This window comes from Ipomoea nil, unplaced genomic scaffold (assembly GCF_001879475.1).
Source record: "Ipomoea nil cultivar Tokyo-kokei standard unplaced genomic scaffold, Asagao_1.1 scaffold0519, whole genome shotgun sequence".
Classification (NCBI taxonomy): domain Eukaryota; kingdom Viridiplantae; phylum Streptophyta; class Magnoliopsida; order Solanales; family Convolvulaceae; genus Ipomoea; species Ipomoea nil.
In genome coordinates this window covers 1,180,390-1,205,096 of record NW_017616947.1, presented here as the reverse complement: position 1 = coordinate 1,205,096, position 24,707 = coordinate 1,180,390, and the positions used below count along the sequence as shown (strand labels likewise).

Sequence of the window (24,707 nt, the reverse complement as noted above, 5' to 3'; positions counted from 1 at the left end):
CTCATATATATACGTGTGTGTGTGTATATAGATATATATATATATATGTATATATATATATGTATATATGTGTGTATATATATATATCTGTGTAGGTGGTAGGAATGACACCAGAAGCTTTGGAATTGGCTTTAAATCGAGCAAACTCTTTATACTCAGCAGCGGAAATGGTTCGAGAATGTAATTCTCCGGATTGAGATTGAGCAACACTTGCTTGGATACGTACCGGTCTCCCATGAAGTTTCCAACACTGATCCCGTGTGTGTCCAGTTCTGTTACAATAAGTACACACTCTAGTGTTTTTCTGTCCACCACGATCGTTAGTTCGTCCACGACCCCCTTGTGTGACTAGAGCAGACTGTTCGGTAGTGGATGTGTGAGGAACTGGAATGGAGGTTACCTGCAAGAGACGTTTGAACAACTCAGTGGTCCCTGGGACAGTCTTGCTTCCAAGAATTTGATTCCGGATGCCTTCAAATTCAGGACCTAATTTTGTGAAGAGAAGTATTACAAAAAATTTCTCTCGTTGAGTAAGTTGCTTTGTGGGTGTACCACCAATAGGCATGAGTGTACCAAACTCAGCAATCAAACTTTGGGCTTTGTCAAGAAAAGTTTCCATATCAATACTATCTTTCTTCAGGTTAACTAAATTGTCAACAACATTGTAAAACTGAGAGACATCATTAGTGTACAGAGATTTAGCTTGATTCCATACCTCGACACATGTCTTAAAGGGTCGGAATAGATGCAACAAATGTGGAGAAAGAGACTGCCAAAGGAGACTACAAAGTTGAGCATCTAACCTTTGCCAAACTGTCTTGTCTTTTTCCGGTATCTTATCCACTGCCTTTTGTAAGTGGTCAACAACACCTTGGCCCATAAACCATAACTCTACGGCATCCGACCAAGAGTGGTAATTTTGAGAACCACATAATTTTTCAGAAGTGATCACCGGGCTTCCAGACAAATTAGGCACATAAATAGAGCTCGAAAAAGTAGGTAGATTACTGGCAGGAAAAACAGTACCCGAATTATCAGAATTTTCGTCGGAAGACATCGCGACCAAAAATAAATCTGATTGCACGGAAGGAATGGAGGAGAGCCGACTAGACGAACTGGAAATTATCGCCGGAAAAGGCCGCCAGAGACGGCCTCACGCGCTGGCGCGTGGCGTCGGAGTGCCAGCGACGTGGTAGCGCATGGAGGTGCGTGGAGGAGATTCCGGCGACCGGAATTCATGGGCAAGGGTCGCCAGAGGATGGGTAAGGGAGTTGTAGTACTAATTTGATAAAATAACTCACCAATAGCAAGTAATCTGAAAAACTAGTTTCGGATGAACAGTAACTTTTACTGTTCACAAAAAAAAAAAATCAAATTTTGGTTTTGGCTCTTGATACCATGTTGAGAAAGATGTAGAAGAAGTTGTTGTTTATTACTTGCTTGTCTCAATTGGGAGACAACAGATAAATATATACAGACTAAGAGACACAATCCTACAGACACAATCCTACACAACTTCAACAGCTATATTTCTACAGACACAACTTTTGTGTTTCAACAAGTGCAAATGTGATTGTGTGTACTAAGTGGATAATATGGGGTTGGGTTTTAATTAATTACTGAGGAAGTGCGTTATTAAGTTAAATTTTGGTTGATGGTGCGTCGGTGTGTGCGTTTATGGCGTTTGTGGCGTTTGGCGTGTGCAAATGCTAGTTGTTTCTATTTCCGTGAATGGGGGTACGTTGTTGGGAGTGTGCGTATGTGATTGTGTGTACTACGTGGATAATGTGGGGTTGGGTTTTAATTAATTATAGAGGAAGTGCGTTATTAAGTTGAATTTTGGTTGATGGTGCATCAGTGTGTGCATTTGTGGCGTTTGGCGTGTGCAAATACTACTCGTTTGGATGTCGGTGAATGGGGGCACGATGTTAGGAGTGTGCGTCCGGCCTATGTGGTTAGTGCAACTGTGATTGTGTGTACTTAGTGCATAATGTGGGGTTGAGTTTTAATTAATTTACAGAGCAAGTGTGTTATTAAGTTGAATTTTAGTTGATGGTGCGTCGGTGTGTGCGTCTGTGGCGTTTCGCGTGTGCGAATGCTACTGGTTTGTATTTCGGTGAATGGGGGTACGTTGTTGGGGGTGTGCGTCCGGCCTAATCGGTCGACTAGGCGGCCTAGTCGGTGCCTAAGAGGTCTAAGCGGCGCTTAGGTGGCCTAGTCGGCTAGCCGCCTAAACCATCGTTTATAGTGATACGCTAGGCGACCGGCCGGCACCTAAGCAGGATTTTTGCAACGCTGCCTACAACACACCACCAACACTACCACCACGACCAACACCACCACAATCACCCCATCTCCATCACCACCACCACAGCCACCAATACCACCACCATTAGCTTTGATTTATCTTCCCAAATAATCAAAGATGTATAATAACAAGGGATGGAGTTACAGATCAGAGAAAAGAATAGTGAAAGTGAAACACTGATTTCACTCTTAAGGTTCCTTATTCAACATATTGACATTGAGAAGGTGTCCTCACCTCTGGGCTACAACCTTATCCTCCTACGGATTACATCTTACAATCTATTTTCTAACCCAGCAGTGGACTTGATGAAACAAAACAAAAAAGAATGTCTAATTAGAAAAGTAGAACATCCCTATCATTCCCTGGTTGATGAAACAACAAACTATCACTATCAAACCCGACTTCTACATGTAACATTTCTTTTAAATCCATCGACTGCTGCATATACGCCTAGTCTTGCAGCAGACTAAGTCTACTTCTGCTGATGATTCTTATAATACAGAGAACTAAATTTAAAAAGCCTGTCATCACATCTACTTCAATTAGATGGTTCTATCTTCAAGGTCCCAAGATGGATTGCAACTGGAATCAGGAGCCATTTTCTGAAGCAACATCACAATTTTCAGAATTATGATTGCCGGTGGGCTGTGATTTATCGCATAATTCCTCTTTTTTTTGTTGGTTCTCATCACTTTTCTTTGAAGTCAAAAACTGACCGCCACATCCTCTAGCTCTTCGTAGTGCATGTAAATGTCTAGATTCATGCAAGTAAGGCTGCAAGATAATTTGCACTACTGTAAACAACCTTGTGAAAGGCACTAAAAATCTGAGCATGGTGCATCTTTTGTAAAGATAACATTGCCAAATAAAACATCACAGAATGTAACCTCAGGAGTGTATGTCCCTTAACCCATTTCAATTAAATTTGTTGATAAGGCTGATATCAGAGGTTGCATAAGTAAACTCAAAATATCAGGATTGACTTATAGAGAGTATAGTATCTAGCTAGCTGCTTATCCTTCATATGAAAGGCAAAGACTAAAGGAACATTACTCTCTTTAAAATATACTTCATCCTACATGCTTAGTAAAAGTAATAAACAGGGAGATAAAACTTAACATTAACTGCTAACAAAGTAACCACACCTTAATGGCTAGAAGAAACACTTGCACAAGAAGATAACCTTTTTCTTCTATAGGAATCGGAATGATGGATGTAACTTCATGAAATTACTTTAAAAAATTAGTGCAGACAACATACCTTCCGATTTCTATGAAGTTTATTTTCTGATTCAGCTTTTGCTCGAGACTGTCGACGTCTTAAGATGCCATGATATTGCTTTGCATTAACAAATACGGGTTCTTCAACTGCATCTGATGGCAAGGGAACGCCAGCTTGTTGAACTCCCATCAACTGAAGATTAACCTGTGAAGTCACAGTACAACCTTTGCACAATCTACCAAATCAACGAAGTTATTAACCTTGAGACAAATAATACCATTGATTGAGCAGGAAAATGTTGTGGATATGGCTGTGTATCATAAGGAGCAAAAATGCTTCTATAATAAGGATCTGGATAAGGATAACCTGTTTGAGCCTGCAAAAAATATTGTAAAGAAACCAATATGATCATCAGTACTTCGTGCATTTAGTTAATTCAAGTTATTAAAGAAACAGTCAAGATCCATAATCACATATTAACATGAGAAATGATTTAAATATCATTGTTAATTATTACTCTTTAGAAGGATAACTTGAACAATCTCTCATGGCAATTGGTATGTGAAAAGGGAAAGAACAACAAACTGGCCAGAATGACATTAGACAAATTATCTGAGTCAGCACTGTGCATCAATAGAGAAAATGATGGTCCTGTGAGACCTTAAAAACATCACTTTTATTTCTGATATTTCAGAATATGTATGGGCTCTTACAACTAAAAGTTGGTACAAATTAAAATTTGGGAAAATTGCATTTTTGGTCCTTCAATTATACCCGGTGGTACTGGTACAGACTTAGTTCATGAGTTATATGTGTGACCATCTTTAACCCCTAAGTTATGTGTGAAGTAGTGATTTTAGTCCCTTGGGACTATTTCTGCCACCAATATGTCACTTAATAAAGTGGTTGATTTGGTCCTTTAGGGGCTAAAATTGTCACTTTGTGCATAACTTAGGGGTTAAAGATGTCATGCATGTAACTTAGGGACTAAGTATGAGATGGAGGACCAAAAATGCAATTTTCCTTAAACTTTTAACAAAGCAGAAAAGCTTGATAGCAAATTACCCTCTATCCTCAGCCTGCAGCCTATAAAGAAAATTTGATTTCAATCATACTCTCATGATTTCATGTAAATGGGTTTGTTAGTGACTTAGTGCATCCAAATTATGTAGAAGTTATTAAAAATGCAATAGAATAAGCTTTTTGCCTCAAGATGATCTCTCACACTCTACAAACTTAATTTTATTGCATCATTCCATCATTGGTAGATCCATATGTCAACATAAACAAACACTAAGGCCCACAACCTTTAAAAAAAAAAAAAAAAACTTAGTATGCACCCTTGGAAAGAATGCCCCAAAAGGGATTTTTTTCCACAACTAAAATCTCCTGCTAAAAGGGGAGCTATATAATTGTATCTTCACAAAAATATTTTATGAACATGCAACTACACAATTATAACTACTTGGGAACATCAGCCTATCAGCTAGCATCCTACATGTAATAGCATCTACACAAAAACTCAAAAACTTGAGCAAGAGTCCGCAACTCTGAGAGTTTAACAGAAATGACATCATTTAGCAACAGTTCATGCATAAATCTAATTCTTCCAGACCAACAAAAGATGGTGCAAAAGTTTGACAAAATGTTGTATCATGAAGAAGTAAAATGACAGTGAAACTAGCTTCTAATACTACCATAGCATTTCCATTTCCAAGTTGTGGAAGAATTCCAGAAGGCATAGGAGCCACGGTGCCAGGATGAGGCATCACTTGTGATGGAGGTGAAGACTGATTTTCATGCTGTCCAGTCTCACTATTATCTGAAATCCGTCAAAATATTAGAAACATATTGCACTAAATTTCATATAATCAATGTTCAAAAGATACAGAGTAAAGAATGAAAACAGAATACCATAAAAATCATGCATGCGTAGGATTTTTCAAATGCCACGAACTTTAACCAAACAAGATCAGAAGAGAATAATATGCTTATATAAGTCATGCTAAATAGTTGTGCCAAATTCAAGTAGTCTTGACCAAAAGCTTTTAAGTGACATGACTATAATAAACAGTATACTATAACCTTGGTTTCACTGTTTCATAGACAATGTTGGAATCGATTGTTCAAAATGTTATGCCTAATTAAATAAAATAATTTTTCTAATAATATGGAAAACATTGGTTGTGAATAAGATATATTATGTTTGTTCACATAGTGTCATTACAAATTCATAGTTCCCATTACATCAACATGGAGTACAAGTTCAGAAGATCACATAAGATTATCCAATTAATTAGCTAGTCTAACTAGCTTGTTATTATCTAAGATTGGGCCAGGTCACTCAACTAGGCTATAATGCACATGACCAAAGTGCCAAAACACACTAAATGATTGAATCCAATCAATTAGTTTGTCTAACCCATGGCCTTATAAACCCATATACTCTCTCTTGTATTTTCAATGTAAAGACTCTTAACAGGTCCATATAATAGAATGGGATATACCTGAAAGGTCATGATCTGAAGATGTCATTGCACTGATTACCAAGAAGGCAAAACCCCCCGAATTGACAACAGACCTGGCAGGGCAAACAATTAAAGTCCCAGTAGTAATATATCGGTATAATCTATGACACCAGAGATTTAAACACCCTGCTATGACAAGGACAAATTTTACATTTCTCTGCCTAATCGGAGTACAATAACTAAAGAACAATGCAAAACACCAAGAAGTACAGTAGTGATTCGTAGCAAGTTCTGTCACTCTCAAACACACGAGCCATGATTAATATAGCAAAGCAATAAATTAAATTAAATAAAATAAAAAAATAGAAGTAACAAATGTTTGAGCTTCTAGAACATAACGTACCCGAAACTGCTAATTAAACTGCAAATTGCTCAGCGACAACTGATGGAATTTCGGGAGATTTGCAGAAAGAGCATAAGTAGGAATTCAAGCATAGAATTTTTATTTATTTATTTACTTTTATGTATCGAATCGTCTGAAATTCAAACGTATATTCAAAAACAAACTTGAAATTAGGGCTTTGGCTGAAGATTATACCTCTGTAAAAGTTTACCGGCGAATTGAAGAGCGGGAACTGATTGAAGTCTGTCGTACTTCTTTAGTTTCCTTCCGGCGATTTCTGTGCGCTGAATGTCTCAGTCTAGAGAAGCCGTGTGGGAAAGAGAGAATTGAAAACGAAAGGAAGGAACGGAACACCTCTACAAGACTGCAACGGAAAATACTACAATTTACTGCTTTTGGGTATTTACAGTTATTTCCTTTTATATTATCCAAATAACTGCCGCTTTTACCGTACGCCAATTCTGGCAAAGTTAGTTACGTTACATTTTTTCTCCGAGATTAAAACAGCATTCTTTTCGATTAAACCCATTGCTTTAACGTACTGCCAGTATAGGCAAATTATGCTGTGTATCCGTATGCACCATGACGTCGTTTTATTAAAAACGCGCGTCTCACTTAAAAGAAAAAAATTTCAGTTTTGATTCCTAATAACAATATTATATTATGCATAATTTGAACTATATATCCAGAATCAATGACCTAAAATTCCAGAATCGATGAACTAAAATTTCAGAATCTATGAATTAAAATTTCAGAATGAATGAACTAAAATTCCAGAATCTATGAACTAAAATTACAGAATCGATGAACTAAAAATTCAGAATCTATGAACTAAAATTCCAGAATCTATGAACTAAAATTTTAGAATGAATGAACAACATAATGCTGTTGAGGGGAATCAAAACTGATTTTTTTTTTTTAAGTGGGATGCGCATTTTTAATAAAACGACGTCATTTTTGCATCCGTATGCACCATGCATGGTGCATACGGATGCACAGCATAACTAACACTACATAAATATTATTTTTATGCCTAAAGTGGGCCGATTCTTGTGTGCACATACATTTGATCGCAAATTATGCTGTGCAAAAACGACGTCGTTTTGACTAAAAACGCGCGTCCCACTTTAAAAAAAGAAAAATTCATGTTTGATTCCCGGCAATAACATTTTTTGTGCATAATTTGAATTATATATCCACAAATTCATAACTATATATCCACAGTGAATGAATAACAAAAAATCCAGAATAAATGAACTAAATATCCACAATGAATAAACTAAATATCCATAAATTCATAACTATATATCCACAAATTCATAACAATATATCCACAATAATGCTGTTGAGGGGAATCGAAACTGAATTTTTTTTTTTAATGGGACACGCGTTTTTAGTCAAAACGACGTCGTTTTGCAACCGTGTGCACCATGCATGGTGCACACGGTTGCACAGCATAACTATTGACATTTGATCTTGCCTGTTGAGTTACAGTTATTATTGTGTGAATCATGGTCCACAAATGAGTTATTGCAGTTTGCAATTATCTCTTCTTCTATTCCTTTCGGGGTTTTGATACACCACTATCACATACTGCCATGAATGATACTACTACCATGCATACCAAGGGTGGTGATATTGCAGTACGTGGACTCAGTAGAGACAGGCCAAGGAGAACGTGTAAATTGCCGGCTTATCTTGCTGATTATTCGCATCCACTAGTCTAGTTTGATCCTACTTTTAAGCTTAGTAGTTATTTTGCATGTTATATAAAGCTCTGTAATAAGAAGTATGGGACATGAATGAAATACATTATTCTTGAATATTTAGTTTCTTTGGAGTTAGTTCTTACTCGAAAAGAACGATCGATACGTTTGTGGGGCAATCGTATCAATTTGGTGCTCTTGTTGAGAGGATTAAAAGTACGATACTTAGTAGAAAAAAAAAACAAAAACAAAAACAAAAACAAAAAAACAAAAAACAAAAAAAAAAAAAACAAAAAAACAAAGAGAGAGAGAGAAATACAGCGAAGCAAGATGTCAGAATCATCTGATCTTCCAGTAACCATGCAAAATCTTAAGCAGATGTTTGATGAGATGCTGTCCACCCAAGAAGCTCGTCTGCAAAGCCAATGGAAGGATCAATTCCAATCCTTCATGGGCTCGATGGAAGCAAAGTCACATGCTCAACATGAGAAAGCTAAGGCAGTGCAGGTGCAAGAGTTTGAGGCGTCCACACCACACTCCCAACGTCGCCAAATATTCCGGGCAACTCCTGAGACCACCCCTACTGATGAAGGTTCTTCGGAGGGTAATGCCTTCGTACAGAAACACAATAGCATGAGACTTGATATCCCAAAATTTGGAGGAGCTGACCCACAACAATGGATCTTCAACATACAGGAATATTTCAATTTCCACCAAACTCCGGAGACCCAACGGTTGCAAATTGCTGGGTTCTGCTTGGAGGGAGATGCCTCGGAGTGGTTTCGTTGGATGAAACGAAATCGCATGATTTTTGGGTGGCACGATTTCCTGGAAAAGGTTGAACTCCGGTTTGGTACCACGCATTTTGAAGATCCTCTGGCCGAACTAGCCAAACTTATGCAGACAGGAACGATAGCAGACTTCCAAGCGGCGTTTGAGAAATTACTCAACAAGGTGACAGGAGTGTCGGAGACTCAATTGGTTTCCTATGTCATTGGAGGGCTGAAACCGCACATACGACAGGAGTTATTATTAACCAAACCAAGGTCCGTTCTAGCAGCTTTCGAGTTAGCCAAAGCTCATGAAGCTCGCTATAATGAATTAATGGCTAAATGTCGCACGACCTACCGCGGAAACCCAAGACCTCCTACCATCCCGGAAGAAAATCGTTGGCAACCCAAAGGTTCCAGTTTTTCACAGGTAGTAATTCGGCCAGCCCCAAATTTGCAACCTTCGGGTGTTTCGTCTGGGGGAACTAGTGCCCAGAAATTTCTCCCAGCGCCTACTGCACCAACGATCCCTGCCTTGCCCATACGGAAGTTCACGGCACCGGAGATACGTGATAGGCGTGATAAGGGTCTCTGTTTCCATTGTGACCAAAAATATTCGCAAGGTCACCGATGCAAAGGTCGTTTCTTATTGCTTATTGGCGACGACGAGGAACCAACCATGGATGCAGAACTAGTTGCTTGTGCGGAAGATCCTGCTAGTGAGGAGTTCATTGCTGGCGATGTATTCGTGCTTAACACAATGACAGGACTAGGCAACCCACGGTCGCTACGTCTCGTGGGCAAAATAAAGCAGTCTCCATGCCTATTGTTAATAGACAATGGAAGTACCCACAATTTTATAAACCCAGATATTATGGAGAAACTGCAATTACCTACAATAGTCATCAAGCCATTTAAAGTCTATAATGGGAACGGTGATACGTTAGGATGCCAACATGTTTGTCTGAACGTAGAGATTTGCATGCAAGGAAATTCGTTCATTGTTGATTTGCATGTTCTCAGGATCGTTGGTCCGGACGTGGTATTAGGTGTTCAATGGCTTCAAAGCCTTGGAAGTGTAACTCATGATTACTCGGCAATGACTATGTCATTTCACATGGGCACAAAGAAAATCACGATCAAAGGTGAGACTATCCTCAATAATCAACCCATAACCTTCCATTAGTTACAATGGCTACCAAGGGTGACATTAGGGCCCTCTACGAGATACAACCAATAAATACAGTCGAACCCATCGCCCAGGTTCACATTCAAACAGCTCTCCCAACCATTCCAGACCCATTAAACGAAGTGTTACTTGAATTTGCGTCCATTTTTGAGTCACCCACTACCTTGCCACCGCATCGAGCTTTTGATCATAACATCCATTTGCTACCTAACACCAAACCAGTAAATGTGCGTCCCTACCGTTACCCCTATTTTCATAAGGCTAAAATTGAGAAATTGGTTCGCGAAATGTTGGACCAAGGTCTAGTGAGGCCAAGTCGAAGCCCATTTTCCTCGCCCATTCTCCTCGTCTTAAAAAAAGATAGTACATATCGTTTTTGTGTCGATTATCGGGCGTTAAATTCCATCATAGTTCGAGATAAATTTCCAATTCCCACGGCTGACGAATTGTTTGATGAATTGGGAAAGGCCTCAGTTTTTTCAAAGTTGGATTTGTGAGCGGGGTACCACCAAATATGAATGGCAGAAAAAGATATTTTTCAAACGGCATTCCGCACTCCGAAGGGCATTATGAATTCTTGGTCATGCCCTTTGGTCTCACGAATGCGCCATCTACTTTTCAAGCAGCCATGAATTCTATCTTGGGTCCCTTCCTGCGGAAATTTGTAATCGTCTTTTTTGACGATATATTGATTTATAGCTCGTCAATGGGGGATCACGTTGCACATGTGCGTGAGGTGTTTCGTTGTTTGCAAACTAATCATTTTTATTTGAAGTTATCCAAATGTGATTTTGGACGAGATTCTATCACATATCTTGGGCACATCATTCATCAGGGGCAGCTTCAAATGGATCCCAACAAAATTGAAGCAATTCTCTCTTGGCCAGTTCCGATGAACGCCAAACAATTGCAGGGGTTCCTTGGGTTAGTTGGTTATTATCGTCGCTTTATTAAAGGATTTGCTGACATTGCAGCTCCACTTACAGACTTGCTAAAAAAAGATGCTTTCAAGTGGGGTCCCGAAGCTGATAATGCCTTAAAATATCTCAAGGCTGCATTGGCTTCTAGTCCTGTTTTGAGTCTACCCGATTTCACGAAGCCTTTTAACGTGGAAGTAGATGCGTCAGACACTGGTTTGGGGGCGGTTCTCATGCAACAAGGTCATCCTATTTCTTATTTCAGTAAGAAAATGGATGGGAAATGGCAATCAACATCGACATATCTAAAGGAATTACAGGCTTTGACCGCAGCAATCCAAAAATGGCGCCACTATTTACTTGGGAGTTCCTTTCTTGTTAAGACAGATCATTTTAGTCTTAAAGAACTCCTATCCCAAAGGGTTCACACCCCTGACCAACAAAAGTTTATCCACAAACTCATGGGATATGATTTTCGGATCGAATACAAACCTGGGAAAACAAATGTAGCTGCGGATGCTTTATCCCGGTTGCATGAGGGTGCTTCTGTAATGATGATTGCTAGTTGGCCTGTGTTAGAATTCTTGGAGATACTGAGGAAAGAGAATCAAGAACTAGAGGACCTTAAGGCTCTCCACCAACGCATGGATGATAACACATTACCAGTAGCTTTCTCTCGCAGGAATGGTATTTTATATTATTGCAAACGCTACTACATCATCGGCCACTCATCCTTAAAACCCACCTTATTGCGGGAATTTCACGCGTCCAAGGTGGCGGGGCATTCCGACGTCAAACGTACTTTGGTCCGATTGTCCGCACTGTTTTTTTGGCAGCACATGAGACGAGATGTGGAAGATTTTGTTGCCTCGTGTTTTACTTGTCAACAAACTAAGTTCTTAACGAGCGCACTCGCTAGTTTGCTGTAACCATTGCCAATCCAGGACTCAGTGTGGGACAAGCTCACAATGGATTTTATTATTGGGCTTCCACCTTCGCAGGGATATACTGCCATAATGGTGGTGGTCGATCGACTCACGAAATATGCTCATTTTGGCGTATTACCTACCCATTTCACAGCCAAGAAGGTAGCTCAACTATTCATTGATATTGTTGTCAAACACCATGGATTCCCGACTTCAATTATATCGGATCGTGATCCAATTTTTCTCAACACTTTTTGGGCGACTTTGTTTGAATTTAGTGGGACTAGTCTCCGTCACAATACTGCTTACCATCCGCAAACAGATGGCCAGACAGAAGTGGTGAACAGGGGAATTGAACAATATCTCCGTGCATTTGTGAGTGATAGACCGACAACATGGGTCTCGTTAATGAGTTGGGCGGAGTTTTGCTACAATAGCAGCTACAACCATAGCCTCAAAATGTGTCCATTCCAGGCTTTATATGGTCGACTTCCCCCGATAATTCCACATTATGCCCCGAACTCTACTAATATTAGTGCATTAGATGATCTCTTGACGGAGCGTAACGAACTTCTGGCAAAACTCAAAGAGAATCTAACTGTAGCCCAAAATCGAATGGTTCAAATAACTAACCGTAAGCTCCGTGAGGTAGAATACGTGGTTGGCGATACGGTATGGGTTAAACTTCAGCCATTTCGACAACTGTTAGTTGCTAAGCGTCCTTTTCCTAAATTAAGCGCTCGTTACTTTGGTCTGTTTAAAATTGTGGAGCGTGTTGGGGCGTGGCATATCGTTTGCAGCTTCCACCATAGGCAAAGATTCATCCCGTCTTTCATGTAACACCCCCTAATTTTCCAAGCTAATTAAAGCCTTAAATATGCAGATATCTAACAAAACATCAAACACAGCGAAAGACTGAAAGAGAAATATATAAACTGGAAGAAGAGGGGTGCTATGCCACGCTCATCTAGAGATGAACGCACAGGCTAACATCTGCATAATTCAATGTCTAAAACCATACATGTTCAAAGTACTAAGTCTAAATTGGCTCACAGGCCACAAAACATATGAAAGGAGCTACACTAGCTGGCACTAAACCGCGCTCTCGTATAAACATCACCTGAAAGAAATACATAAAAGGATGGGATGACGCCTGGTCAGCGAATAATGCTGGTAACCCACCAATACATGTGAAATATCATACATAGATAAGATATATGTTTGTAAAGTCATTTGCGAAACGGAATACATATATATAAGTTCAAAACCAAGAGCAAAGGTCAACACAAGACTCAAAGCACTCACAACAAGATAAGGGAACACATCCCAAGACACGCCAAAAAGCAATAATAACTCATAAGAATGACTCAAGGCATAATCTACCATCACACAGTAGATTAACACCCGACATGCATAACACAAGAGAACAAGGACACACCCAACGGCAACACATGCCTTTGTGACTACACACGTCACAAGAAGAGAACTCACAACAACGGCTACACAAGCCCTCGTGACATCACCCATCACGAGTTGATATGTCTTCCTTATGCCCGGTTCCAACCTTATGGCTACCCCCAACCTTATATCTAGTTATAACCTTTACCTCCAGGACCCCTATACACCAAGTCCAACCTTATTCCTCCGGGAACCGTCGTTCCCCCTCCAACAGTCCCTCCAACAGAACCACCGATTTCATAGTACACGAGGGTACCGATCACACACACGGCAAAACATGCCTCCCAAGAAATACGTGAACCTTACACAAAGGTCACAACTCCATAATCACGTCATGGCCACCACGAGGACCACTGCAATACCTTGGTGACTAGTGTCCCATACCACTAATCGTGCAATCCAGGTAAAGCCACACACACATCACACCTCAACAGGAATCAATCAACAGATCACAACGAAGATATGAAACCATACTCAATCAAGGAATGGATCACAGTCCAACAACAACGATGAATAACACAAGTCATCATCAACAATAGGAAGGTACAAACAACACACACGCTAGCATTTAAATACCGAACTAGCATGCTTATCAAACGGGTAAACCAAACGTAGTTCCGAGGAACACACAAGACTCATCACGGTTCAACGAAACACAATGTTGAACACTTAGCACGATTCAAGATACCAAAGCCTACATGGATTCCTACCATATAGTTCTAGACATACGAAACATCAAGGAGACACTCAAATAGTTCCACAAAAGAACATCGGGAAGTCAAAAGACCAAATACCGAGTCAAAAGAATCACGGGGAACAAATCCCCGCCAAACCACATCATGTTCCCCGCGGGTGGACCCACGGGTAGGCCCCTACCCGTGGTTCCGCCCGCAGGTACATTACCCACAAGCGCCATGTACCCCGCGGGTGGGCGACGGGTGGACGCCTACCCGCCGTTCCGCCCGCGGGTACATACCTGTACACCAAAACATCCCTTCGGGGATTTTCAACTCCAAGCTCAAATTCAAGTCCAAAACATGCCAAAACTCACCAAATACAACAAAATGACTTAAATCAAAGAAATAGCCAAGCAATGGCATACAAGAACCCTAAACACAAGCTCTAGATATGCATTTCCACAAGACAATGCATAAACACTCACATTTCATAGCAAAACGCATGTAGAATCCAAGAAATCATCATATAGGTAAGAAAAATAGATTTTGTAGAGCATGAGTTACCTCTTGTAGACAAAACCTTCACTTAACACTTCACCAAGCTTCTAATAAGGCTCACCTTCCAAACCCACTTCAAGAACACACCAAAAAATCATAAAGATTCTATCTTTAAGAAAAGACACCTAAGAAAACACTAAAAACACAAGATGAACATAGATCTTACCCTCCTAGATGCCCAAATGTATGAAAGGTAGAATCTTGGAGACAACTCTTGAAGATTTGACAAAGCTTCAACTTGGCTTGGAAGAAAAACTATCTACCTTTTTAGAGAGAAGATAGAGCTAGAGTTTGGAAAGTGTAAGGAGAGAAATGAGGGTTGTCTACTAGGTTAGCTTGCATTACTAACACAAGGTGAAAAGTCATGAATACCCTTACTAACATAAAGAGGTGTAAGGGAACAAGGGAACTCCTCTCAAAGCTCAAGGTACAACTTTGACTTTGGGGTTGACTAGTCAATTACTAGTCCCCGACTATTGAATTTTCAGGATTTTTAGGAATTAAAATACCAATTGGTTTAGGATTAATTACTTAATTAATCCCATAATGGAATTTGGATTACGGGGTGTCACATTTCATGTATCCCTTCTAAAACCTTACAAGGGTGGTGCTACTGATACTTCCCATTCCTCTATGCCAATGGATTTCCTTCAAGATGCCTCGCCGATGCCGTTAAAGATTATTGACTCACGCTCTGTCCTTCACAGAGGGTCACTTGAAGATCAAGTTCTAGTCCATTGGGCTGATTTACCGCCTGAGGAGGCTATTTGGGTACCTACAGCAGTGCTTTCTGATCTCTTCCCAGGTTTCCACCTTGAGGACAAGGTGACTTCTACCGGTGGGGGTTTTGATACACCACTATCACATACTGCCATGAATGATACTACTACCATGCATACCAAGGGTGGTGATATTGCAGTACGTGGACTCAGTAGAGACAGGCCAAGGAGAACGTGTAAATTGCCGGCTTATCTTGCTGATTATTCACATCCACTAGTCTAGTTTGATCCTACTTTTAAGCTTAGTAGTTATTTTGCATGTTATAAAAAGCTCTATAATAAGAAGCATGAGACATGAATGAAATACAGTATTCTTGAATATTTAGTTTCTTTGGAGTTAGTTCTTACTCGAAAAGAACGATCGATACGTTTGCGGGGCGATCGTATCAAGTTTCCATAGAACCTAGTAAATCTCCAAGGGGTATTGCAATTTGCCAGAGTAACCATTGTGTCAATGTGATTTTTTAAATAACTCATAATATTAACTATCATGTCCTCTTCTCAAAGGAGGGCCAAACCTCTGCTTTCATCGAGACTGCCAACAGTAAATAGACCAGAGAAGTTTAATTTATTTCTAAGGGCATTTCTAATAGGGGATTCATCATCAATTTTTGGAATAGTAAAATCCCCTTGGGTTTGACCATTTGGAAGGGAAGTTTTTGACAAAATTTATCTCCTGCAAATGAGAAGTTCATGTCATAATTTTAAACCCCCAAGCTTGGCAGTGTGGTCCCACCATACACCTTCTCTTATGTTCCCTTTCCCCATAAATCAAAATAGAGAGATAAAATGGTGGGTCCACAAAAAGTTATGAATTTTTTTTTTTTGAAAACCTGTTATGAAAAAACTTAAAACTAATGGAAGAAGAGTTTTGTAATTGAGTGAGATAGTGGATGTTGGGGCCCACAAAAATCTGAAAAAAAAATCTCCAACTATTGAAGATGCCCTAATGGTTTGCATTCTATTGCTATTGTCTCATGTTTCCCTTAAAAAAAACAAGAATGAGCCTCTTAGAGTGGACCATCTCCACTAGAGCTTGAACTGTCGTTTGGTTCCCAAGATCATGATAATTTCAAGAAATGCAACTCATTTTGTTGGGCGGGCCTGAGAACTAGATCCCGCCTGATCCTATGTTATTATTCACAATCTATCATCTAAGAACAAACTGAACTGTCCACAATTTAGCATATTCTTTTTAATACACGAAATTGTCAAGTCATTCAATCTTTTTTCTGACATTGATGAGCATGCAATAGTGACTTTATGAATTAACAATAATGTTCTGTTCAGTTCAGTTGTGCGCAGTGCGCATCGGTCTAGCCTATGTGGTTCATGTTCAGTTGAGTTACCATGATTTACATCCTCCCAAATGCTCTGTCGGGTCGGGGTGTGTGGGGCCCTTAGAGTTGGGGTTCAGCCTTTTGGAAGAATGAATTAACAATAATAAATCAACAATTAATAATGACTTAATGAAACTGTACATAGTGACTATAAACCAACAATAATAACTTTTCACAAAACATTAAAATCTGATCTTACAGTCTAGGGAAAAACTAGTACAAACCACAAGCCCTCCACCAAAAAAAAAAAAAACAAAACAAAAACAAAAACAAAACAAAACAAAAAAGGGAAAAAAAAAAGTATCAAGCTTGTACTAGTGAAGAAAACATTGTAAACGTACTACAAATCCAATTACAGCTAAAGTAGTACGTACATATCACAAACCACAATAATATTGAAATCTATTAAAAAGAAAACATTGTAAACCACAAATCCATCTTGATTACATAAATGTTCTTCTCGAAACTCTGCAAGAAATAAAAACCATATCAGTAAGACATGCATGACATATGTATTGCAAAAAGCATATATCTCCAGTTTTCCACTGGAAATTAAAAGCTAGTGCTCGAAAATCAGAAACATATATAGATGAGCCTATCTAGGTTTTATTTTGTGAAGACAAGGTATAAATTAAATGCTTCATTGTTCAGTGAATTCATATTCAAGGTTGAAAAAGCTCCTCCAATCTAAGCAAATCAATATAACATGTGTGCATATATATAGGATGAGGGATCATATGAGATCAGAACTTGTTCTTCGGAGAAGATTAAGAATCAATTTTACTCCTCTATCTGGAAAACTCTAACGAATGTAATGCAATGAGCTGAGAGAGAAAAATGTGATGGCAGTTTGATAAATAATTTGAACTTTTAAATGCACTTTGCGATACTACATAGTACAATTTGTAATAATATTATAGAGTTTATTGTACCTCATGTAGAAGTGTAGTGCACTTAGGGTTCATCCTTTAGAGTTTATGATTTAGTTTTGTTAGTTTCACCATTTTAAATTTTGGTTTAGGGATTTAGTTTTTTTTTTTTTTTTTTTTTTTTTTTTTTTTTTGTAGTTTCTCCATTTAAATTTTGGTTTAGGGATATGTGTGTACACACACACGCACTTGATCTAAGGCTGAGATTTATCTGAATGTTTCACCTGCGTCATTCATCGCACTAGAACCACTTCATATATATATTTGGTTTAAATATAATTTTTACTTTTATATATGTCCAATAATATATGTAAGATTTTTGCATTTAATATCCAAACCAACTTTATATTTTTATATAACATACCTAAAGATATATATATGAACCAATAACCTATTAAGTTCAACTAAAATTTAGTTTAGATAATATTAATATTTTTTTGAGCTAATATTTAAAATATTCTTAGATATATTCATTTGAATGACATGTATATAAATATATAATTTTTAGTTTGAATTCTAATATAGTAATATACGCAATATTTGATATCCGGACTAAATTTATATTACGATATAACATAACTAAAAATATTCGAACCAATAATTAATTGAGTTCAATCAAAATATAAAAATATTCAAACCTAATGCAAGTTTAAAAGATAGAAAATGGTAATAAGTAAAAGAAGATGATAATGAGTGTAATCATAGTAATGAATAAATTTATGTAAGTTGATAATCGTGAGAATGTTGTTATAGTGTCATATAACTAAATAGATAGATAAATAATTTTGTTTTTTATTTAGAGAACAATTTTTAATTGTTTTCCAGTTTTCTAGAAAACTAGAAAATTATTTCTTGTTTTTAAAATAGAAAATTGTGCTAGTACATATTTTTTGTTTTATGTTCTTCAATTCTCCAGTTTTTCCAGAAAACTGGAGATATTTTTCAGTTAGTAAATGGGTAATAATGAGAATGTAAAAATATAATATAATATCAATTTCGGTATTGTAATTTAAGAAGTAGGATACATAGGTATACATACCCATTTCTTCTTCTACTACTCTACTCTCATACTGCCTGCCTGCCTTATCAGCTCTGCCATGAATATAATCATCATATATTCAAACTAAATTAGGGTATGATCAAATTAAATGAAGTTCAGAAATAATTTTTTTCTTTAAAAAAGAAAAAAGAAAAAAGGATAGAGACCTGACATATTGTATTCTCCTCTATGACAACCATGCATGTCTTTGTTTCCACAATCATGTTGGCTTTCTTCAATTTTCTTGGCTGAAGTTACCGCAGAAAGAAGACACCTTCTCAACTTAATTGACTTTAACATTACAATATCTTCAAAGCTTCTTGGGATCTCTACCAAACGAGAGCAATCATATAGGATTAGCCTCTCAAGTTTAGGAAAATTATAATCACTGACCTCCCAACTCTCGAGATCATCGCCACCAAATTTCAAAAAAAAAACTAAGTGGCAAAATCTCTCTTATTTTAGTTCCCACTTTTGGCTTTTGCAGGCCCATCTTTCCAACTTCATCACCTCAAGCCGTGGCAACTTGCTAAGAACCCCTATTTCTTCCCACAAAAAGTTGGTATTGTAAAACGACAACTTCTTAATGTTTTTCAAGAGAGCAATTTGGCCACAAATTGAGTAATTGAAACAACCATGGTAAACATAAATTTTCAATCTCTCGAGTCGTTGTAAATAGGCAAGGTTTCCAATCCGACAACGAACCCAATTGAGAGTACTATTTGAACTACCTCCAACAATGCCTACTTTCTTCACATGTGGAATACTTTTAAATAATTCCTTTGTGCAATGAAAAAGACCCAAATCTGAAATGCTCTCTATGTTTTGATGAACAAACTCTGGAGGATCTAGGCAATTTATTTTGTCACAATGAAAATAGCTTAGATGTGGAAAGTTTAAGTCAAAAGAGGAAATGGAATTGAGTGGGGGAACGGATTCACAAAGTGTTTGAAGATTCCAAGCATTCAACGATTTTGAATTCAGTGGTTTATCTATTGAGGAAGATAGGTACCTGAGATGGATGGGATTGACAAGACGCACAGTTCTATAGACTAATAATGGTTTAGGCTTTGTATCAGTTGTGTACAAAACTCTCAAATGTCTTGAAATTTTGCAAAACCAAACTTGATGGTTGATACTTGCAAATATCAAAGACGGAGCGGCAGGTTTTTGGGTATGAATATAATCTAGAGATGTCAAACTTTGATGATTGGATACTTAGCCAACGGAAACTTTTCTGAGCAAATTCGGTTCCCTTTCCATTGACAACATGTAGAAGGCTTTCGTTTTGAGCTTCTCTCACACAGAAGGCATGCAACACATCGTGCATCCTAAATGTCTTAATTCTTGTCCCATTGGAGCTCGGCTCGCTTAGTAGAATTAGATTTCTATCTATAAGTTCTTTTATGTGCCTTTGAGCCACCATTTCCAAACTCTCATCCTTAGATGCCTTTATAAGTCCTTCAGCACCCCATAGCCTTGCGAGTCTTTTAGCATAAATCTCTTCATCTTCTGAAAAAATTTCCAAATATAAAAAGCAAGCCTTAAAGTTGTGAGGCAAATGGTTGTAACTCAAGGACAGTATTTTCGAGCATGCTTCTACAATAGTTGTTGTAGTTGATGAACCATCAAGAGCATTTGCAACACTTTTCCAATCATCTAGTGTGTTCAGTTTGGAAAATAGCCCCGCAACCACAACAATCGCCAGAGGCAATCCTTTACATTTTTCAACAATGGGTCTTCCAATCATCTCGAATTCAACACCCTGAGACGATACACCCCCCGACAATGCCTTTTCATGAAACAGAGTCCAACTCTCGCTATGATCTAACAAGTTCATTTGGTGAGAAAAGTCATTGCCAGAACTTACACAATTAGCCACCTCCTCAAGCGAGTAGTTAGCAACACTCTACTACCATTCCCATCATCGGGAAAGCAAGCTTTTATAGCATCCCACGACTCTCTGCTCCATACATCATCCATCACAACCAAGTACTTTTGACGCTTCAAACATCTGTAGATTTGCTCTTCTAGTTCCTCATTAATTAAGCTTTCCGCATTGCTTTGTTCCAAAATTGAATTATGAAGACATATGAGCATTTGTCTCTTATCATAAAATTGTAACACAACAACCCATGCTCTCTTGTCAAAGTGGGAACTAATTGATGAATCTTCATAACTTTTCCGTGCTAAAGTTGTCTTACCGATTCCTCCCATACCTTTAATTGTGACAACTTCTCGTTGCTTAGATGGATGTAGGGTAAGCATATCCTTAATACTTTTTAACTCATCATTTTTCCCAACCATTATGCCTTCATAGTGGGAAGCATGTTGGAAGGAATCAAGTGTAGTACTAGTGTTTGTCCCTTGCAGATCTGTGACATCCTTGTACTTGCTCTTCACTTCCACCAACTTTTCTTCGATGGGATTAATGTCTTTTATTGCTCGTTGCAATATAAGATGAAGATGTGACAATAAGGACGTCGTTTTCCTTTGGCTCGATGAAGATTTCTCCGGTCAAGAGGAGTGTTTTCCACATAAAGATCTGCTATGTGAAATTCTATTTCATCTTCTACTCTGAAAGCTACATCTCTAAGCTTTGTTTCCAAGCGTTTAATTGCTTCAACTCCATGGATTCTTTGCACATTATCATCCAACTGTTCCATCAAATTGATAAGCTTTTGGCGGAGTGATCTGATGAGCTCTTCGTTTCCAGAGATGAGTCCTTTGTCTTGTACAATTGGACGTAGTTGAGGTTGCATGAACTCAAGCTCTAATGTCCTTACAAGAGAAGTTACAGCTACACAAGCCATCCTTCTCTCTCTGTATTGTAATTGAAATGTGTTTTTTTTACTCGATCTGATCTCTCTCTTTGTTTGTGTGAGTAATGTAATTGGAACCCTACTTGGTCTGTAAAGGTTAAGTTTCACACTTTCACTGAGATTTAGTATTAATGTATTATTACATGTATTTTGAGTTTATGATGAAAAGCTTAAGAAGCAGGACGGCAGCCGGCCGGCTTCATTCTCCGGCCCTGTCTGTTTGTGATGTAATTAAGACTCTTTCTCACTTTTTCACAGAAATATATTTGATGCATTTTTGTGATGGAGATTGGGAATCTTACAATAAAGACTTGAGGAAAAACAAAACTGTTTTCTAACATCGAGAAGATCTCCACCAAACCCTTGAAGCTAACGAGATAAATATATATAAAGGAAGGGATCAGGTGCGGGTGGTGCCTTTCGTGCGGTTGTGCGGGTAGACTCACATTAAGCATTACACTGGCGTACTTTAAGACGCACATTAAACACACAAACAAAATACATTCAGAACACAAACTCACGCACCTTAAACACAAAATTCACGCACCTTAAGTACACCCTCACGCACCTTAAACACAAAACTCACGCACATTACAACAAAAACACACGCACCTTAAGTTTTAACAACAACTCGCATTAAGTATGCACTCATGCACATTAAGTACAAAACTCACGCATATTAAGCACAAAACTCATGCACTTTAAAGTTTCAATAACAACTCACATTAAATACACACTCGCGCACATTAAACACATAATTGACGCACATTATGCACAAAGCTCATTCACCTTAAGTACAAAACTTACGCACATTAAGCACTACACATTCACGCACATTAAGCACAAACCTCATGCACCTTAAGCACAAGACTCACGCACATTAAATACAAAACTCACGCACATTAAGTACAAAACTTAAGCACAACCGCACGTGAAGCATTCACCTACAATAGAACTTATATATATATATATATATATATATATATATATATATATATATATATATATATATATATATATATATATACCCCGACATCGACCACCCGTATGTTCATGAGCTCGTTTGTAGTCAGGTCAGGATTGAGCGATTCAGGACTCAGACTGCGGGTCCAGACCAAAGCTGACGGGTCAAACCCGGCACCAGGCGTATAAAAGGGCCCTTGGCCCTCTAAGGTAGGGGCTTTTTGGTTCATTCTCCATGATCCCACTCTCTCTCTAAGCATATCTCCCAAAACTCCCCCTGCTCTCTAAAGCAACTGACAAGAACATATACATGAATAAAAGAACCTTTGGATCTATATCATTTGTTCTCTCCTTTGTTCATTGTTCTTATATCTTACATACATGTACATACATCCTACCACTGGCAATTAGTACTATCAAATGGCGCCGTCTGTGGGGGTCGAACCGACGACCACGTGGTTAGTCCGAATAAAGGGCATTGGGAAGAGCATTCCCACGTGTGATCTCGCAAATTGCGTTGCAAGTCCGACCACTAGGTCGGGCGCTCCCTTTTGGTTCACCAGACTGTGCTTAAAGTTATGCTCTTTTTTCTTGGGCTAAATTTTTTTCCACTGGATTTTTATCAGCTTAAGGTTTTTAATGAGGCAACCGGCGCATTTCATAGACCGTATAACTAGTTTTTCCAGCCCGAACCCTTCCTCGTTAGCTCATCGTTAGGGCACGGACTGGAGGGGGGGGGGGGGACTCTTGATAGGATATATACCCCGGCACGACCACCCGTACGTCCATGGGCTCGTATGTAGTCAGGTCAGGATCGAGCGGTTCAGGACTCGGACTGCGGGTCCAGACTAAAGGTGATGAGTCAAACCCGCCACCGAGCGTATAAAAGGGCCCTTGGCCCTCTAAGGTAGGGACTTTTTGGTTAATTCTCCATGATCCCACTCTCTCTCTGAGCATATCTCCCAAAACTTCCCCCTGCTCTCTAAAGCAACTGACAAGAACATACATGAATAAAAGAACCTTTGGATCTATATCATTTGTTCTCTCCTTTGTTCATTGTTCTTATATCTTACATACATGTACATACATCCTACCAATATATCTTATTAGTACTATCAATAAATAAATAAATAAATAAATAAATAAATAAAAAAAAATATATATATATATATATATATATATATATATATATATATCCATACACTACTACAAATAACACTTTTAACGTTGGTTATTTGATGCATACGACGCCAGGTATAAAAAAACTCAGGACATATATTTTTTAAAGTTTTTAAATTTAAACATACGACGTTGATTTTTTTTTTTTAAAGCTAAAAACTGATGTCATATGTTTTATTTAAAAGTTTTTAAAAAATATTCATCAATAAGAAGCTTGGATCATACGTCTCTAACTTCATCAATCTCTTGTTGATTGTAGGGTAATCTCTCAAATCTTTCCAAGGTCTAAAAGTTGAAAATTGATAAATAATCGTCAATAAGCTAGTATTTTCAAAATTTGAAGGAAAAAGATATTTTATTAAATTACTTGCCTTATCCATTCCTTTCAACAAATTCTTGGATATTTTATTAAATTACTTACCTTATCCATGCCTTATCCCCCCTAATTTAGACCCATTACAAGAATTTAAATAGGCTGAAATCTAATTTTTCCACGAATCTGGCCGCACAACGCATTCACAACGCGCGTTGTTGGGTTCGTTAAACTTTAGTCCTCCCCGACAACGCAATGTAAAACACGCATGCGTTGGAATTTTCCCTTTATGTCTTCTGCAAAGTTGTAGCCATTGAAGTTGCCGAACCATAGCCGCTGGAATCAACACATTTGGACACTCCTAGCTCGAGATATGATCATTCTACCGAACTATCACCGGAATGCCCTCAAAATGACAATGTTTTGCTATTTTTCTACAAAGGCAATACAATTAGTCCTTAATCCTAATTTCTATCCGATTAAGCTAGTTAAGCACAAATTAAGCATAAAGGACTCTAATTAAAGCACAATTAGCCTATAAAATAGACTCTAAAACATAGCATATTAGGCGCTTATCACGTAGTCTGAGACCAATGGAATCAAACCAATAAATCTATATACATATAAAGGCCATAGGATTTTGGCCAATCAAATCCTTCCATTTTCCCGCCTAAATTACACGACACCGTTTAGGTTTTTTTTTTTTTTTTTTTTTTTTTTTTTTTTTTCAAATCTATTCAAT

The 24,707-nt window shown here is 38.2% G+C and overlaps 2 protein-coding genes across 6 annotated transcripts; both read right to left on the bottom strand.

Moving 5' to 3' along the window:
• Positions 1–2,456: 2,456 nt before the first annotated feature.
• Positions 2,457–6,777, bottom strand: LOC109174109 (nuclear transcription factor Y subunit A-7-like). Of its 5 annotated transcripts, none has more exons than XM_019323395.1 (7): positions 6,596–6,777; positions 6,401–6,439; positions 6,037–6,110; positions 5,227–5,351; positions 3,807–3,905; positions 3,569–3,733; positions 2,457–3,082 (listed from the first exon to the last, which is right to left on the bottom strand). In XM_019323395.1, exons 3-7 carry the CDS (start codon positions 6,062–6,064, stop codon positions 2,897–2,899), a joined length of 603 nt encoding a protein of 200 aa, XP_019178940.1. In that variant the 5' UTR covers positions 6,065–6,110; positions 6,401–6,439; positions 6,596–6,777; the 3' UTR covers positions 2,457–2,896. The 5 variants fall into 5 exon arrangements, with proteins under 5 accessions (XP_019178940.1, XP_019178943.1, XP_019178944.1 ...); XM_019323398.1 differs by having other exon boundaries at positions 3,569–3,721; XM_019323399.1 differs by having other exon boundaries at positions 6,052–6,110.
• Positions 6,778–19,763: 12,986 nt separating this feature from the next.
• Positions 19,764–21,501, bottom strand: LOC109174034 (disease resistance protein RPP13-like). Its single transcript, XM_019323327.1, has 3 exons — positions 21,171–21,501; positions 20,605–21,123; positions 19,764–20,515 (listed from the first exon to the last, which is right to left on the bottom strand). Exons 1-3 carry the CDS (start codon positions 21,499–21,501, stop codon positions 19,764–19,766), a joined length of 1,602 nt encoding a protein of 533 aa, XP_019178872.1.
• Between the last annotated feature and the right edge of the window lie 3,206 nt (positions 21,502–24,707).